Raw genomic sequence first — 17,603 nt, 5'->3', positions numbered from 1 at the left:
CTATCTCTACAACAGTTGCTCAGAATGCGCCGCCAGTTAATGCGCAAAATACTGAAATAGGTAATGTAAATTGTATTGAAATAAAATGGCTTTTGGATAGTGGTTGTACAGATCACATTATTGATGATGAAAAATTGTTTGATAAATGTAAATTACTCCCATTAATGTTTATTTAGGAAATAATATGGTTGTAAAAGCTACTAAAATTGGAAATGTTTTAAGTTATTTTGATGTTTTTGGAAAAAAGAGTTTAGTAGATGTGCAAAATGTTTTTTATGTTAAAGATATGAAATCAAATTTGATAAGTTATAATAAAACACCAGAAAATAATAAGATTATTTCTCAAGGTAATATTTCAAAAATTTTTGATAAATTTGGTAATATAACAGCAATTGTCTTAAAAAATAATGGTTTATATGTTATGAAAAGTAAATTAAAATCAGTTGAATTACATGTAAATATTGCAAATAAAGATATGAATAATATGAATCAAATGGAAAAATGGCATCGTTTGTTAGGTCATGTAAATTTTAAATATTTGAATATTTTATCTAAAGATCAACTGTTGAATGGAATTCCAAAAGAGTTTGAATCTGAATTTATGAAATTAATGTAAGATTTGTATTGAAAGTAAAATTCATAATATTCCGTTTGTAAACAGTAGAAAAAAAGCTAAAGATATTTTAGAGATTGTACATACTGATGTTTGTGGGCCTTTTCGAACTACTGGGTTTAAAGATGAAAATTATTTTGTTTCTTTCATTGATGATTCTAGTAAGATTTCTAAAGTAAATGTTATAAAATCAAAAGCAGAAGTATGTGATTGTTTGAATGAGTATATGAATGAAAGTGAAAATTTGACTGGACAGAAAATAAAGATTTTAAGATATGATAATGGGAAAGAATATTTAAACGGTAAAGTTTACAGATTTGCAAAAAAAGGGGCATAGTAATTGATATTTGTCCTACATACGTACATGAATTAAATGGAGCGGCAGAACGGTTTAATCGAACTATAATGGATATGTCAAGATGTTTGTTGGCTGAAGCAGATGTTGATAAAAAATATTGGCCTGAAATAGTTTGTGCTGCGGTTTATTTGAAAAATCGTACTTTATCTGATACGATTGAAAAGAAAACTTTATATGAAATAGTTTTTGGACAAAAACCTGATGTTTCTAATTTGCGTTTGTATGGGAGTAAAGTTTTTGTACGAAGACCAGAACAGAAGAGAATCTCTAAATGGGATAAGAAAGCTGATATGGGAATTTTAATTGGTTATAGTAATGTTGGTTATCGTGTATTATTAAATGGCAGAGTCATTGTTGCTAGATAATGATAATAATGAAGATTTATTTATTTATCTATCGTATGGCAATTACAACACATTTAGAACAAATACACAAACACTGGTAATATAGGTATTTGACAAACTTTAAATAGTTACAAACAAACATCAAGTGTATTTATATAATCAATTGACTCTGAAGTTGCAAACAGGAAGTCTTCAGGGCTACCATTGTAGGATCTTGAGGGACACTCTTGAATAATGTGGTCGATGGTTTGGTTCTCCCCACAGTCACATTGAGGAGACGGGTTCTTTCCCCATTTATGTAGCATGTATGCACATCTGCCATGTCTGGTTCGGATCCTATTTAGAGTGGACCATGTTTTTCGTGGAAGATCAAAACCTAGTGGCTTGTGGGTAATGCAGGGCATGTTATTTTGCCATTCGTTCCATTCTTGGGATCATGCATTCGTGATGTTGAACTCCTCATGTATCATTCTTGCCGTTTTCATTGGTGGTTTTCTAGAACGGAGACGGGTATTTCGTGCATCCTCGGTATCTTGGTGGATCGGCAGGTTTATATTGTTCATGATCTTTTTGTATTCACGTGTAAGTGCGTCGACTCGTCGTAAATGTGGAGGTGGGATGTGACTTAATACTGGAAGCCATTGGGTGGGAGTTGATTTAATTGTACCAGCTATCATCCTCATAGTGCTGTGCAGCTGATTGTCGACCTTTTTTACGTGTGGACTATGTAACCAGACTGGAGCACAATATTCAGCGGTCGAGAAAACAAGGGCTAAGGCAGTAGAGCGGAGAGTGGAAACCGATGCTCCCCAGGTGGTACCGCAGAGCTTCTGTATAATGTTATTTCTTGTACTCAACTTTTGGGCAGTTTTTGTTAAATGCTCTTTAAATGATAGCGTTCTGTCTAGTGTTACGCCCAGGTACTTCGGTGTTTTGTTGTGGGTAAGTGTGGTATTTTCAAACCGTATGTTGAGTTCCTTTCCAGCAAGTTTATTGTTTCGGTAAAAGCAACTAACTTCTGTTTTGGATGCATTTGGTTGAAGTCGCCAATTGCGAAAATATTTGCCCAATGTATATAAGTCTGCCGTCAGAACTTCTTCAGACGTTTCTAGTATTCTGCATCGTGTAGCGAGGGCCCGGTCATCGGCGTATCCGAACTTTCTTGACTGTGTTTCCGGCATATCTGCTAGGTATAAGCTAAATAGTAGTGGAGAGAGCACTGACCCCTGTGGTAGGCCATTCTTAAGTTTCTTTGGTAGGCTGATATCTGTGCCCATCACTACTTGAAACATTCGGTCGTTGAGCATGCTATCTATTAGGCGTGCTATTGGTTTACAGGGGATGGCACGGAGAATTTTGTATATAAGGCCCTCTCTCCATACTGTATCGTAAGCTGCCGAGAGATCAATAAATGCCGCTGAAGTTTTAAGTCTTCTTTGGAAACCCGCTTCGATGTAGGTGTTGAGTGCCATTACCTGGTCTGCACAGCTTCGTTCTGGTCGAAAACCCGCTTGTTCGACTGGGATCGCCTGGAACAGTTTTGTACTGATTCATTATATATAAGCCTCTCTAATAGTTTGTAGATGGCAGAGAGAAGCTCAATTGGTCTGTAGTTTTTTAGGTTGTCGGCTTTAGTATGGCTATTATCTTAGAGCGCTTTAGTTCTTGTGGAATATTTCCAGTTACCGTGATATCTGTGAAAAATCGAGCCAGCCAAACTTTTGTATACTTGCCACAATTTATTAGGAATTCAGGGTGAATATTATCAAATCCTGGTGCCTTTGCTGGCACCAATAATGAAGAGTTTTACCCTGATAAAAATTATGAAAATTCTAAAAATGATTCAATAGATGAAACTTTTGAAAGTGCAAATGAAAGTATTGATGATAGTGTGAATGAAAATGAATCTGAGTTACCTAAATCTCACAGAGCCAAAAATCATCCAAAGAAATTTGATGATTATTATGTATATAATAGTAGTATTTTTGTAAATATGTGTAGAACTGATATACCACATACATTTGAAGAGGCGATAAATTCTAATGAAAGTAAGTATTGGAAAAAAGCTATGAACAAAGAAATTGATAGTTTAAATAAAAATAAAACTTGGAAATTGGTTAAAAATGATACAAACAAAAATATTCTGGATGGCTTTATACTAAAAAGTCTGATAATACTTATAAAGCTAGATTGGTTGTAAGAGGTTTTCAACAAACTGATGAAATTGATGACATTTATTCACCTGTGGCTAAAATTAAAAAACATTAAAGATTTTATCGTCATATTGTTGTCAAATAGACCTAGTAATTGAACAAATGGATGTTGAAACAGCCTTTTTAAATGGCAAAGTAATTTCTGAAGTTTATATTAAACAACCTAAGGGTTATGAGGATGGATCAAGTAAAGTTTGTAAATTAGTTAAAGCTTTATACGGTTTAAAAGAAAGTTCAAGGGTACTAGTGCCTAGATAAATTTTGATGTTGATGATTTATTGATTTTGATTAAAATTTTATTATCAGAAAAATTTAAAATGAAAGATATTGGTGAAATTAAAGAATATAGATAGAAAATCTACAACTGGTTTTGTAATAAGATTGTTTGGTAATGTAATTTATTGGAAATCTAGAAAACAAAAAAGCGTTACAAAAGCTTCAACTTTTGCAGAATATGTAGCATTGTCAGAAGCAGTAAGTGAATTAATATTTGTAAAAGAATTGTTGAAAATATTTGATATTGAAAAAATAAAGCCAATTGATGTTTATAAAGATAACACTGGTACGATTAGTATAGCTAAATATGACAATTTTACAAAAAATTCTAAGCATGTTGAAATTCATTATCATTATGTAAATGAATATGTTAAAGACAATATTATAAATGTGGTTAAAGTAGGTTCTGATGATAATATTGCAGATATTTTTACGAAGTCCTTGGGTCAAGATAAATTTGAAAAATTTCGAAGTATGTTAAAATTGAATTAATGTAAATACAATGTAAATGTAGCGTAAAAGCAGGCGTGTTGAGAATGTAATACATTTATATTGTATACGCAGTATATGTATTGGTGTTTTGTAAGTGGAACGCACCCATAGTTTTATGGGTTGGCATGACAGACAGAAATGTCAACTAGTTTAATGCCGTAGTTGTAGTAAGAAGCATCGCTCTAGGCTTAAGTTCGTTTAGTTGTTTAGTATGTATATTATAGGCAATAAAGCCTTATATTAGTAGTAAAGTACGACTGTTTATTTTCCAAATCCACACCTTAACAGATTTCTGTAAAATTTTTATTCATGAAATATAGTTGCCAACAGGGGAAACAGAATGCATAGAACTAAAAGAAGGAATCTGTCAAGGAGACTCGCTCAGCCCATTATTATTCAATATGGTGATGAATCAAATAATTCATGAAGTAAGAAAACGACACGGATACCACATTGGAGCGCATAAAATCACGATCCTATGCTATGCCGATGATGCAGTACTAATTGCTGATAACGAAGATATCCTACAAAGGCAGCTCCACCTTCAATATCACAGCAAACAAACTTAACATGAGAATATCAGTAGAAAAAACTAAATGTATAGTGATCAGTAAGGAGCCGCGTAGATGCAAACTAGAAATAGACGGCAAAATTGTAGAACAAGTAATGAAATTCAATTAACTAGGAGTAGAGATCACTAGTGACAGGGATATAAGAACAGGGACCTCAAGGCAAGCATCAAAAGCGGCAAGAGTAAGTGGTTGTCTCCGAGAAACCATATGGAGAAACAAATATCTGACCACGGAAAGCAAAATGAAAGTATACAAGACAACAGTAAGACCACTCCTAACATATGCACCAACAAAAGTATACGCGAACAATGCAAAAACAACAAGCCGTATAGCAGAAGACCCGTTGGAAGGCCACCAAAAAGGTAGAAAGATAATGTACAGTCAACAACGACTGAAACAGAATAAGAGGCAGACAAACAGGAATAATCCTAGTCTCGCGAAGAAGAAGAAGAAGAATGAACCACCTTCAGATGACAGCCACACCGAATGAGACTAGATAGATTAGCGAACATCTGTAAAAACAACAAGACATATAGCAGAAGACCCGTTGGAAGGCCGCCAAAAAGGTGGAAAGATAATGTACAGTCAACAACGACTGAAACAGAATAAGAGCAAGACAAACAGGAGTAATCCTAGTCGCGTGAAGAAGAAGAAGAAGAAGAAAAAATATAGTTAGTTTTATGTCTCTTCTGTTTATAGTATATAAATTTAAACCCATAATCACGACACTAAGATATTCATTATCGTTCTGCATCTGTATGCAAAACTGTAAGCAAACTTTGCATGTATATCTTGGTTTTTGCTTATGATCATAATTTTCGTCTTCTTATTATTAAGTTTCATTCCATATTTTTTACCGATGTTAACTACTTGATCTATAAGTGTTTGTAATCCTTCAGCACTATCCGCAACAAGGACAGTGTCGTCTGCATATCTTAGATTATTTATTACTTCACCGTTAACAATCACGCCATCAGTCATTTCTCCCAAAGCTTCTCGAAATATATGTTCAGAGTACGCATTAAATAGCAAAGGCGAGAGTATGCAACCTTGTCGTACTCCTCTTTGTATTTGGACTTCATCGGATAATTGATTGTCTACTCGAATCTTGGCTACTTGTTTCCTATAGAGATTGGCTATTATTCTTATATCCTTGTCATCGATGTTTGCGATTCGCAAAGTTTCAATAAGCCTCTCATGCTGTACTTTGTCTGCCTTTTCGAAGTCAATGAAACAGGCAAAGACATCTGTATTAACATCTCTTGCTCGTTGTATCAATACTTGTATGCTAAAAAGTGCTTTTCTTGTGCCAAGACCGCTGCGATATCCAAATTGTATATCAGCAATACCCTCCTCCAATTTCTGGTATATGCGAGCATGGATGATGTTTAAGAATATTTTAAGTGAGTGGTTCATGAGGCTAATGATTCGGTGTTCTTCCCATTTCTTAGTATTTGCTTTTTTTGGCAGTATTATAAATATGGACATGTACCAATCTTTTGGTAAAGTTCCTGTTTCATATATTCGGTTAAATAATTCTGTCATAATATCAAGTTGATTATCTTCTATCAATTTTAATACCTCAGCATATATTCCATCAGATCCTGGTGCTTTGTTGTTTTTTAGACGACTTATAGCAGATCTTACTTCTGATTTTGTTATTGTTGGTCCATTCTCGACTTTGTCATATACTTCAACGTGTTGGTTGTCTCTGAACAGTTCTGCTATATGTTCCTGCCATCTGCCCAGTTTTTCTTGTGTATTGAATAGTATGTTTTCATCTTTATCAAACAGTGCAGTGGGCATTGTTGTTCTATATATTCTTGCCATTTCTTTGATCTTCCTGTGCATATTGAATATATCATGTTTTTTCTGTAGGATCTCTATTTCTAAGCATTCCTTTAGCAGCCAGGATTCCTTTGCTAATTTTATTTCTTTAAGTACCTTTTTGTGGCGTTCCTTGTACTTTTCTACGTCTTTATTCTTAAACTCTCTTCTTTGCTCGATAAGCTCTAAAATCTGATGTGTCATCCATGGTTGTTTTATTTGTCTTTCCTGTGTGATGTTGTTTATTGTTGTTGTTACTAATACATCTTTGATCTCGTTCCACATTGTATCTATATCTTTCCCATTATGTGTTGCAATGTCGTTAAATTTTGTGTTTATTTCTTCTTACATTTGTTGTTTTACGCTTTGTATCAGTTTTGTATGTTCACCGTCCTTATAACGCCCAACTTTCTAGTTTTTTTCATTCTTACTCTCAGTTCAGCAAGCAATAAGTTATGGTCGGAGTTGATATCTGCTACAGGATAGATTTTTATTGAAGTAACCGCATTACGAAACCTTTTATTTATTAGAAAATAATCTATTTGATTTCTAATTATTTGTTGCGGGCTATCGGCGGGAGAACTCCAGGTATATAGCCTTCTAGCTGGTAGTTTGAATTGGCTGTTCATGATTACATTATCTGTTTCTTGACAAAATTGTAACAGTCGCTCTCCTCTTTCTTTCCGTATACCCAATCCATACTCTCCTATTATGCCTTCTACTGTACCCTTTCCAATTTTGGCATTAAAGTCTCCCATGATTATACTGACTTCTTCTTTTTTCATATTTTTCGATGCATTCCTTAATTCTTCATAGAAATGTTCAATCTCCTGCTCTGAACTATCCGATATCGGTTCATAAATTTGTAAGATATTAAGGTTGCTTGGTCTTGCATCTATTTTCAACAAAGCTACTCTATCCGAGATTGGGAGAAATCCTACAACCGCATCATCCCATTCTTTCCTAATAATAATTGCAATGCCATTTCTATTATTTGTTGTGTTATCATCTGAATAGTATATGTGATGCTCGTCTGATTCGGTTTTTCCGTTGTTCGGCCATCTAACTTTACTACACCCTAATAGATCTATATTAAGTCGTCTTATTTCTTTTATGATGTTGGCTGTTTTTCCTGGCCTTAACATACTTCGGACCTTCCAGGTTCCAAATATTTTCGTTGCATTTGCTAATATTTTGTTCCTTCGGGGGATTCTTAGCACCCTCTCTCCATTAAAGGAGTGCCCGGCACTACGGGCCAATTCTGTGTTTGTACTGTCCATTGTGATTTTACTAAGGATGCTCTGTTAAGCCTTTAATGCAGTGGTTTCCCATTGCCTTCTGCATTCCAATGCCGTTGACTAATTCAAATTAGTTCTTTCGCCTTTGGAGCCAATTTCTCAACTCCAGGGCAATGAAATGCCCTACTACTTGTCAGTTCTTTCACCCTAAGCTATTGACCAACAAGTGGGAGATTACTTCTTCCGGTAATCATTCGATTCTGTTCATTAGGATTTTATACAATCTCTAAAATTAAGGGATTGCCACTTCCGCCATTCACACCGTACCAAAGGTATTCCTCTCCTCCGTGGCTACTGTTGTGGACTTCATCCGTGACCCTGGGGTCCCTAAGGGATCCTAAGCAGGTACTAGTTTTTCGGGTCAGGAAACCCCTGGAATCTGCGGAGAGTAGGGATTGATTCATTTTCCCTGATAGGACTATCCAAAGGAGTTTCTATCCGTTACCCGGCTATCACTGTGGCGGTGATATTATCGCCATATCTGGCTACCCTCACTTAGTTTAGCCTGCAGACCAATGCAGTTGCCCGGGGTGTGGCACGTGGAGCCATAAGTGAGAGTAAGTTGTCTTATGAGGATCAGTTATCAAGAACCATCTCCTGTCTATGACGCTTGATGTGGTCGTTCCGATAAAAGGTGCTACCTCTATAACACAACTCTACACCCCGGATTGTATCTGCGGTAGTATTATTTTCAGTGTTAAGGAGCGCTCCCAAGCATACAAATTCGTTCGCTGCTTCGATGACGTCGTTTTCTACAAGTGGTCGTAGGATTTGTGGTTGCGTACTTATTTTTAAATACTTCGTTTTGTTGGTGTTTATTATTAAACCCATTTTTGTAGCTGATTCTTTTAATGCTACATACGCCTCTCGTACAGCGTTTTCCGTTCTTCCAACAAAATTGATATTATCAGCAAATATTTGCACTGATTTATTATATATTGAAGCAGTGGTTGTAATTTGAAACATACATATTCTTTTTTTAGAGCCAGATTAAACAGTATACAGGAAAGAGGGTCTCCCTGGCGCAGCCCATTGTTTATTTTAAAAAGTTCAGACAGTTGCACCAGAATTCGTACTCTACATTCAACTTTTTTAAAAGTTAGTTTTGTTAAATTTACTAGCTCTTTCATTGCTTTGAACATTTCTCTTTACTGTGATATTCGTTAATATTTAATAGTTGTATTCTTGTTTTAGGTGTGTGCTACGACAGGAAGAAGTTATACTTTTGGTGAAATTAAAAAGAAAAGTAAAAATTTAAGTAAAGCTCTTAGACATATTTTCAAATTAAAAAAAGGAGATGTGGTGGCGATCTTCACGCCAAACAAAGCCGAGTATGCAATTAAAATATTTGGCATACTAGATGCTGGATTAACTGCAACCACATTGAATCCCATATACACTCCAGGTAGGAAATATTCAACGAAAAATACCTAATCTGGTAAAATCTATTTTTTTAACAAAATTCTTTATTATATATATATATATATATATATATATATATATATATATATATATATATATATATATATATATATATATATATATATATAAAATTGTATGTTTTGAAAAAAACAACAAACAAAATTTAAAGGATTAACAATTTATTATCATTATTTATAATATGTATTATAAATATATTTTTTAAATTTGTACAGATATAGGAACTAATACTTAATATACCGTATTTCCACCTCTTGCATCAATGCAACACTGAATGCGATGTCCCATGCTTCTTATAAGTGTATTAATGTAGTTCTGGTCCATGGTACCCCATTCTTCAATCACTGCTATTCTAAGGTCTTGTAGTGTCCTTGGAGGTGGCTGCCGAGACTGAATTTTTCTTTTGAGCATATCCCATCCGTGCTCAATGGGATATCTTCTGTCTCTAAAAAATCTGCCACACGTCTCATACGATGGGGAGGCGCATTGTCGTCCATAAAAATAAATTCTGCACCAACAGCTCCTCGCCACAAGCGTACAACAGGCCTAAGAATGGTATCAATATAAATTTGTCCATTCTTGTTACCAACAGTAGGAATTAAAGGAGTTTTATTATTTAGCATGATGCCGCCCAAAACATTATGGAGCCACCTTGATATGGGACTCTTTGGACAGCTTGGTTAAGTCTATCCTGGGTTCCTCCAAATCCTAATTCGGCGATTATCCGACAAAAGGCTAATTTTGGTTTGATCAGAAAATAACACGTTTCCCCATCTGTTATCATGCCATTGTAAATGTTCATTGGCCCATTCCAGTCGAGTCCTTTTCTACTCTAACGTAAGCTTTGGTACAAATAATGGTCTTCTTGTAAATAAATTCGCCAAATGTAACCTGTTTCTAATAGTTTGATCGCAAATTACAATATTATGAGCTTGCTGGAGCTCTCTTCTAAGAGCTGGAGCAGTCATAGTGAGGTTTCTCCGGACAGTTAACGTTAAAAAGCGTTCTTGGACATTGGTAGTAGTTTTGGGTCTTCCGCTTTTTGGACGATCGCTAACAGAATTCGTCTCTCGATATTTTTTCACAATCCGAGACACATCACTCTGATTAACTCCAACCCGGACAGCAATGTCGACTTGTGTGTGGCCTACCTCAATCAAAGTAACGATTCTAGCTCTGTTGAACTTAAATATCACTTGTCTATTCATATTGTTTACTACAAAGTGAATAAAACTCAAACCAATTTTTACAAATATCGGTTTTCGAAAACTGATGAACATAATATGAATACTGAGAATCTTTGCGACGATTAAGAAACAAAAAACAAGCAATAAATACATTATTTTAGTAGACAAAAAGAAAACAGTGCAAAAAATTTCAAATGAGAAACGTTCAGTGGCGTTACAGATAATATGCAAAACATTTTTGAGTGTGTGTATATATAGATATATCAAGTTAACTTTTATTATAAATTCTAACTTTGATGTCTTTGATGATAATTTTTAGTGGAAATAGCACGACAGCTTCAAGATTCATCTGCGAAAGTAATAATAACTCAAACACCATCCATAGGTACAGTAAAAACTAGCTTGGATCTAATGAAAACTAATATTCCAATTGTAGCAATTAAATCAACGGTAAGTATTTCTGTGTAACTGTTAACTTTTGTAGCTGTTAACTTCTTTTATTATGAGCAGTATTCAATTCTATGCAGTGTAGCGTTTTAAATTTCTAGTTTTCTGCCTCAAAATTTTGACTGTGCTGTACCTATAAGATCTTGTAGACCGTCTTTATGCCTATGACCATGACTATTTTTTAGTTCCCATATCACTAATGCGTGTGTCTAGATTAAGTTAAATATACTTAGTTCTTAGGCCACCAAACTCGTTGAGTATTATAAACAGAGATACACTTTCTTTCTTTCAAGTTATTTATGTTAATGCTTGGTAGGTTGTCTGACTTAAGGGTATATATAATACCCAAATTCCCAGTTTTGAGTCATTTTCAGTTTTGTACTGTGATGGCAGCAGACGTTAAAGAATAAGGTTTTCAAGTACAGTTGCGTGGTGAAAACTCACATACTGCGAATGAGGATGAGTGTTTTGAGAATAAGATTATGGAGCACCAGATATTGGATGTCTCTCTGAGAGACCGAATCCCAAACGAAGAAATAGGTCGTAGAACAAAATCAACAGACGTCATCGAAAAAATCGCTTTGTTAAAATGGAATTGGGCAGGACACGTTACCAGATTATCAGACAACCGATGGACAAAACGGATTTTAGAGTGGGGACCAAGGCAAGAAGCAATACGGAGCAGAAGACGCCCACCAACTAGATAAACTGATGCTGATAGCTGGATGCAAGCAGCACAAGACAGAGACAGATGGAAAGAGCTGAGGGAGACCTATGTCCAGCAGTGGACTCATACAGGTTGATAATGATGATGATGATTTGTATCGAGTTTTATTAGATCCTTTTTTCCATTAAAAGCTTTTTGGGTTAACAAATTGTCGTCCATAATCCTTTATTTATCATTTATAAAATTTTAAGTAACAATTAATTCACTTTTTGACTAGCCGCAATTTTATTTGAAGATTAGATTATTGATGTCATTTTATGTGATTTTTTAAAGTAATGAATAAATACATTTTTTAAAGTTTATTATTTTTAATGATTCTATTCTATTGACTGTATAATTTTTTTTCTTTATATGGGTAAGCATGTCAATTTTAATAGTTTTGCTTGTGTAATGATTTGAAATGTTTTATGACAAATTTTTTTCGACACCCATGCAGTCTTATTCCGATAGAATATATATCTTATTCCGATCGGCAATATATATTGTTATTCCGATAGAAAAAAAGTTTTCTGTCAGTAATTTAGTATCACTGTGTATGCGAACTTCTCTTTCTTCCCGGAAGAAACATCAATCATAATATTATCCTGCCAAAATCTCAAATTTCTTCCTCTCATTACTCACTCCTCGGCAAACCTAATGCCAAATTTTAGGTTTAAATGCCATTTAACTGGCATTGACACAATGATAGAAGAAGACTCCAGTGCTTGACGATCTACCAACTCCAACCAAAATATTAGCTTAATCGGGAAGCGGATTAGAGGTACGTAAAATGTATGGGTTAAACCAAGGATGGAAAAACTACGAGATGACCCGCGAAGCGTTAAAATCCGGCCCTGAGTAGTGTGTGGGTGTATCGTCGCCACTGCCACTGTCCGTCCGCTCCCATATTAGCCTGATTCTGAGTTTTATTTTACTTCAAATCACATGTTTGTAAACGGTATAATTTCTTTCTTACTTTCGAAATTACAACTATAACATTTTTTCTTCAAACGTCAAATAATGATGACATTACTTATCTAACTTGATCCTGTCAAAGTTTGATGTCTCCGCCGGCAGCAATTTTTTTCCCAGTTCTTTACTGCGGAGGGAAAAATGTTGTCATGGCAACAATATGAAACATGTCACAAAGCAACAATACAAATGTCATTAGCAAGAATTAAATATCATTTTTATTTATAGTAATATTAACAAGTACAATTAGTTAATGAGGCATTTTTAAAATTGAAACCGTGCAAAAATGTTCCCGACTCTTGTTACGCATTGGTAATTGTTGATGATACTGATGGTCGAGAACAACTTTCAGCAATCATTCCCGATGTTGGCGAATCATGAGGGTTTAAAATTTTTTGAGCATTATCGTTCTCATTTCTTATTGAATCCTCTATATATCCTTCGGCAACCGTGCTTCATTTCCAGCCCCCATGTCGTTTGAGGCATTCTAGATTTCCGCCTCCATCAATTAAAAGTGTTGCTGAAGTTCGTCGTAAAGAGTGACCCGTTTATGCGCTTGCATCGTTTAAATTTAAATAACTAGCTACTTTTTGGGCTACTGCGCTGATCGAATGTATTCCCATGACGCTTCGGTAACACTTTCCATTTTGGTACTTGATAAAAAATCGGTTTTCTGTGAAATTTTCAGGCCGCAGTGATACATACTTTTTATACAGTTTAATGTAGTTTTGACTAATTATCGTAAAAGATCTAATTTGTCGTGTTTTACTGTCTGGGATTTTGATAATTATTACATTTTCTTTATCCTCAATGTCCACAGTCTTCATTTTTACTATTTCGTCGCATCGACAGGCGCCGGTAACCCCAATTAACAAAACAATCTGAAATATTTTTATAATTTAGTAGAGTATACTACATGCTTTGCAATATAATTTTTTTACCTTTAATCCTAAATACAACTTATCTGGCGCTTCAAACAAAAATTTATCAAACTCGTCTTTAGTGAAAACTTTAGACTTCTTTGCAGTATATCCTTCGCTTGTTCTTTTCAGAAAGGCACGTAACTTAAAAAATTTGCTTATATCCACATTTTTTTTAATAACTAACTCGGATTTTATCATAGAGTATCGTGACCACATTGTAGAAGATTTCCATTTATTTTCATTTTCCATTATATTAAAATATGCCAGTAAAACGTCTTCGGTAACTTGCCGTACTCCTTTTGTATCGCACCACTCTTGGAAGTGCTTGTACGCTAACCGATACTTTATTCCGGACTTGGAGGGCCCCAAACGTGCTACTGCATTATTAGCCGCAGACTCAATTTCGTTTAGGTTTTCCATTTTCGCACTAAATTTGCGCTTGCGGTTGCAACAACAATAAGCTGTCTTTAATAATTGCAAACAACTGTCAAACAACTGTAACCAGGGAGACGCAAATCCCACCGACGACTTAATTATTTTAATTTCTAACATCTAGACGACTTTGATAGTTGTCACAGTTAATTTCGAGTAAAAATAGCATATGAATTGTACTATTTATGGTTGAAAATTGCTACGTTTGAAGAAAAAATAGTATACTAAGTAATATACTATTAGCAGCAGTGGCACGTGAAATGAAAAGTTTCCCCATCCCTAGGTTAAACCAAGCTGTCAATATAAGAGTGAGATACCTGCAATCACAGAAAAAGAAGAAAAATTTCGAAAAATGCTTGCAAAACGTCCAAAGCAAATAGCCAGATCACTGCTATTAGAAGACATATTTGTCAAATAAAAGAAACTAGAGAAATTAAAATCGGGTTATAGTGAGCTATAACCAGACGAAATACATGACAAGCGAAGATCCTACCACCGGCCAAATATTTTACCATGCTACATGAAAAATCAATCGATGACAAGAATAAGATTCATCATAAATTTGGCTACAGATGAAACAGGAATTGACATTTTCAGGCTAACAATGTCCCTGCAAAGATTTATATTACGTCCTATTTAAACAATGATATTACCATATATTACTTCTAAAGTGCCTACGATTCGATAATATCAAAAATAGAGAACGAACGAAAAAGAGTAGATAAACTGGCAGCTGTACGAGCTGTTTTTGATCGATTTGTATCCGATTGTCAACAATATTTTATTCCTAGTCGATACTTGACGATCGACGAAAAATTAGAATCTGTTAGGGACGTTCTTCTTTCGGCAACATATTCCCATTAAGCCGTCCAAATATGGCATTAAATTATGTGTTTTAATGGATGCCAAAACATTCTACATTTTAAATTTAGTGGTATATGTTGGCTCACGAAAATTTGTAAAAACAACCATAATACTAACGAAATCTTGACAGTAAAAGGCCAGCAAATCGAAAGAGTAAAAAAGTACACTTACCTAGGAACACTTATAACAGAAAATAATGACTACACTGCAGAAGTCAAAGTCAGAATCGAAAAAGCACGTTCTAATTTTATGAAAATGAAAAAGGTCCTATGTGGCAAAGATTTAACATTAGCTCTTAAAGTACGCCTAAAAAAATGTTACGTCTACAGTGTACTATACTATGGAGTGGAATCATGGACGTTAAATCTACACACAATGAGACGACTTAACGCCTTTGAAATGTGGACCTATAGAAGAATTAGGAGGGTTTCCTGGGTAGATAAAGTTACGAACAATGAAGTACTGAGAAGAATAGGTAAAGAGAAGGAAGTTGAACTTACAATTAAAGAAAGAAAGCCACAGTATCTCGGTCATGTGATGCAGGGCGAGAAGTATGGCATCCTGCGACTCATAATGCAAGGAAAGATAGATGGCAGAAGAAGCATCGGAAGAAGACGAATTTCATGGCACAAGAACCTGAGAGAATGGTTTGGATGCAGCTCAAAACAACTATTTAGAGCTACTGTCTCAAAAATTAAAATAGCTATGATGATTGCCAACCTCCGTAGCGGAGATGGCACCTGAAGAAGAAGAAGTTGGCTCAATCGTTTGACGTATTAAACAGGCTTGTAAATATAATACGTGAGACTAACCGCAACGTTACACTCGACAACTGGCATTCTGGCACTCGACTGGATCAACTACCAGCATTCGTAAAAACTAGAAGGAAATGTCGACAATCTTTTTGAATTCCAAGAACAGAGCTGAAAACCACGCCATTTTCGGATTTAAAAAAGATTTCTTTGGTGTCTTTTATCCCAACGAAAAATAAAATAGTGTTAGTAACTTCTTTACTTCATCATAATACAGAGTTTGATCACAAATCAAATAAACCTGAGATTATAGACTTTTATAATCACACAAAAGGTGGCGTGGATATGCTTGACGAAACGTCTGCGTTATATAATGCGTCTCGTAATAGCAAGCGATAGCCTCGATAAATGGTTATGATATTTATCAACATAACAAGCCAACTGAAAAACTAAAACGCAGATTTTTTTTAAAAGAACTTGGTTTGGCACTAATTAAACCATATATTGAAAAACGAAGTAACAATCAAAGAATACCATCAGACATAAGGGCGAAACTAAAAAGAAATGACACTCAAGGACCTCCCAATAAGAACCAGTGAACAAAAATCAGATGTGGAGTATGTCCCCGTGGAAAGGACAAAAAGTGTCAAAAGAAATGTGTGAAATGTGACATTTTTCTTTGTCTTGAACATTGTGTATAAGTTTTTGGTTACTTTTTATAAATTTTGTAATTTTTTTATTCTGTATATAAAAAAAATCTTGGTAACAAAAATTTTGGTTAATAAACTAAATTTTAGTATATTTTTTTGAATCATTGAATTTGTTAAGGAAAATTTTTAAAATGATATAAATTTGACAAAAGAAAAACAAAATGCCAAATATATAAAACCCTAATAAGACCGGTACTCACATACGGCTCAGAAACCTGGACACTCACTAAAAGAGAGGAAACGTGGTTAGCCACCTTGGAAAGAAAAATCTTGCGACACATATATAAGGGCACAAAAGAAAACCTAATATGGCGAAGAAGATACAACTCTGAACTATACAAAATATACCAGGATCCGGATATTATAACATTCATTAAAATAGGACGGCTGCGTTGGATAGGACATGTAGAAAGAATGGAAGAAGGCGAAATACCAAACAAAATATTCAAACAGATGCCAGTAGGAAAAAGAACAAGAGGAAAACCGAAGCTGCGATACTTAGATATGATATAACAACCTGAAAAATAAAAAAACTGGAGAAAAAAAGAACGAAACAGATCAGAATGGAGAAGAATCCTGGAACAGGCCAAGACCCAAAAAGGGGGTTCGAGCCAGTAATGATGATGATGATAAATTTGACAAAGGATATATAACAATATAACCATGATTTAAAATGCATGTAAAAATAAAATATTTTCCCAATCTTATAAATAAAAACGTTCTTGAAACTGATACACGGCAGAATATATAAAAATGCGAAGAACAAGTATCATGGACGCAGTTTGGATTCCGCGATTCCTTAGGCACCCGAGAGGCTCTATTCGCTGTTCAAGTGCTTGTGCAAAGATGCAGGGATGTTAACTGTGATGTGTATACTTGTTTTATCGACTACAAAAAGGCATTTGATAGAGTTAAGCATCATAAACTTATAAACATCTTGAAAGAAGTGGGGTTAGATGATAGGGACTTAAGAATCATCTATAATTTATATTACAACCAAACAGCCAATATTAAAGTGGATGACCAATTGACAGAGGCAGTTTCCATAGATAGAGGAGTGAGGCAAGGATGCATTCTGTCCCCGGTGTTATTTAATATATACTCTGAATATATCTTCGAGCAAGCGCTAGGCGAACTACAAGAAGGCGTATTAGTCAACGGAATACGTCTAAACAAC

General features: G+C 34.8%; 1 protein-coding gene across 1 annotated transcript in view; it reads left to right on the top strand.

Moving 5' to 3' along the window:
• Nucleotides 1–17,603, top strand: part of LOC140447332 (uncharacterized) — a 54,953-nt gene that overhangs the window by 21,118 nt on the left and 16,232 nt on the right. The window contains exons 2-3 of the mRNA XM_072539932.1: nt 9,188–9,398; nt 10,940–11,070. Coding sequence (XP_072396033.1) covers nt 9,188–9,398; nt 10,940–11,070 — 342 coding nt within the window. The remainder of the gene's footprint in view (nt 1–9,187; nt 9,399–10,939; nt 11,071–17,603) is intronic.

This window comes from Diabrotica undecimpunctata, chromosome 8, assembly GCF_040954645.1.
Source record: "Diabrotica undecimpunctata isolate CICGRU chromosome 8, icDiaUnde3, whole genome shotgun sequence".
Lineage (NCBI taxonomy): Eukaryota > Metazoa > Arthropoda > Insecta > Coleoptera > Chrysomelidae > Diabrotica > Diabrotica undecimpunctata.
The sequence above is the reverse complement of the archived record's forward strand: the minus strand, read 5'-3'. Positions and strand labels throughout refer to the sequence as shown.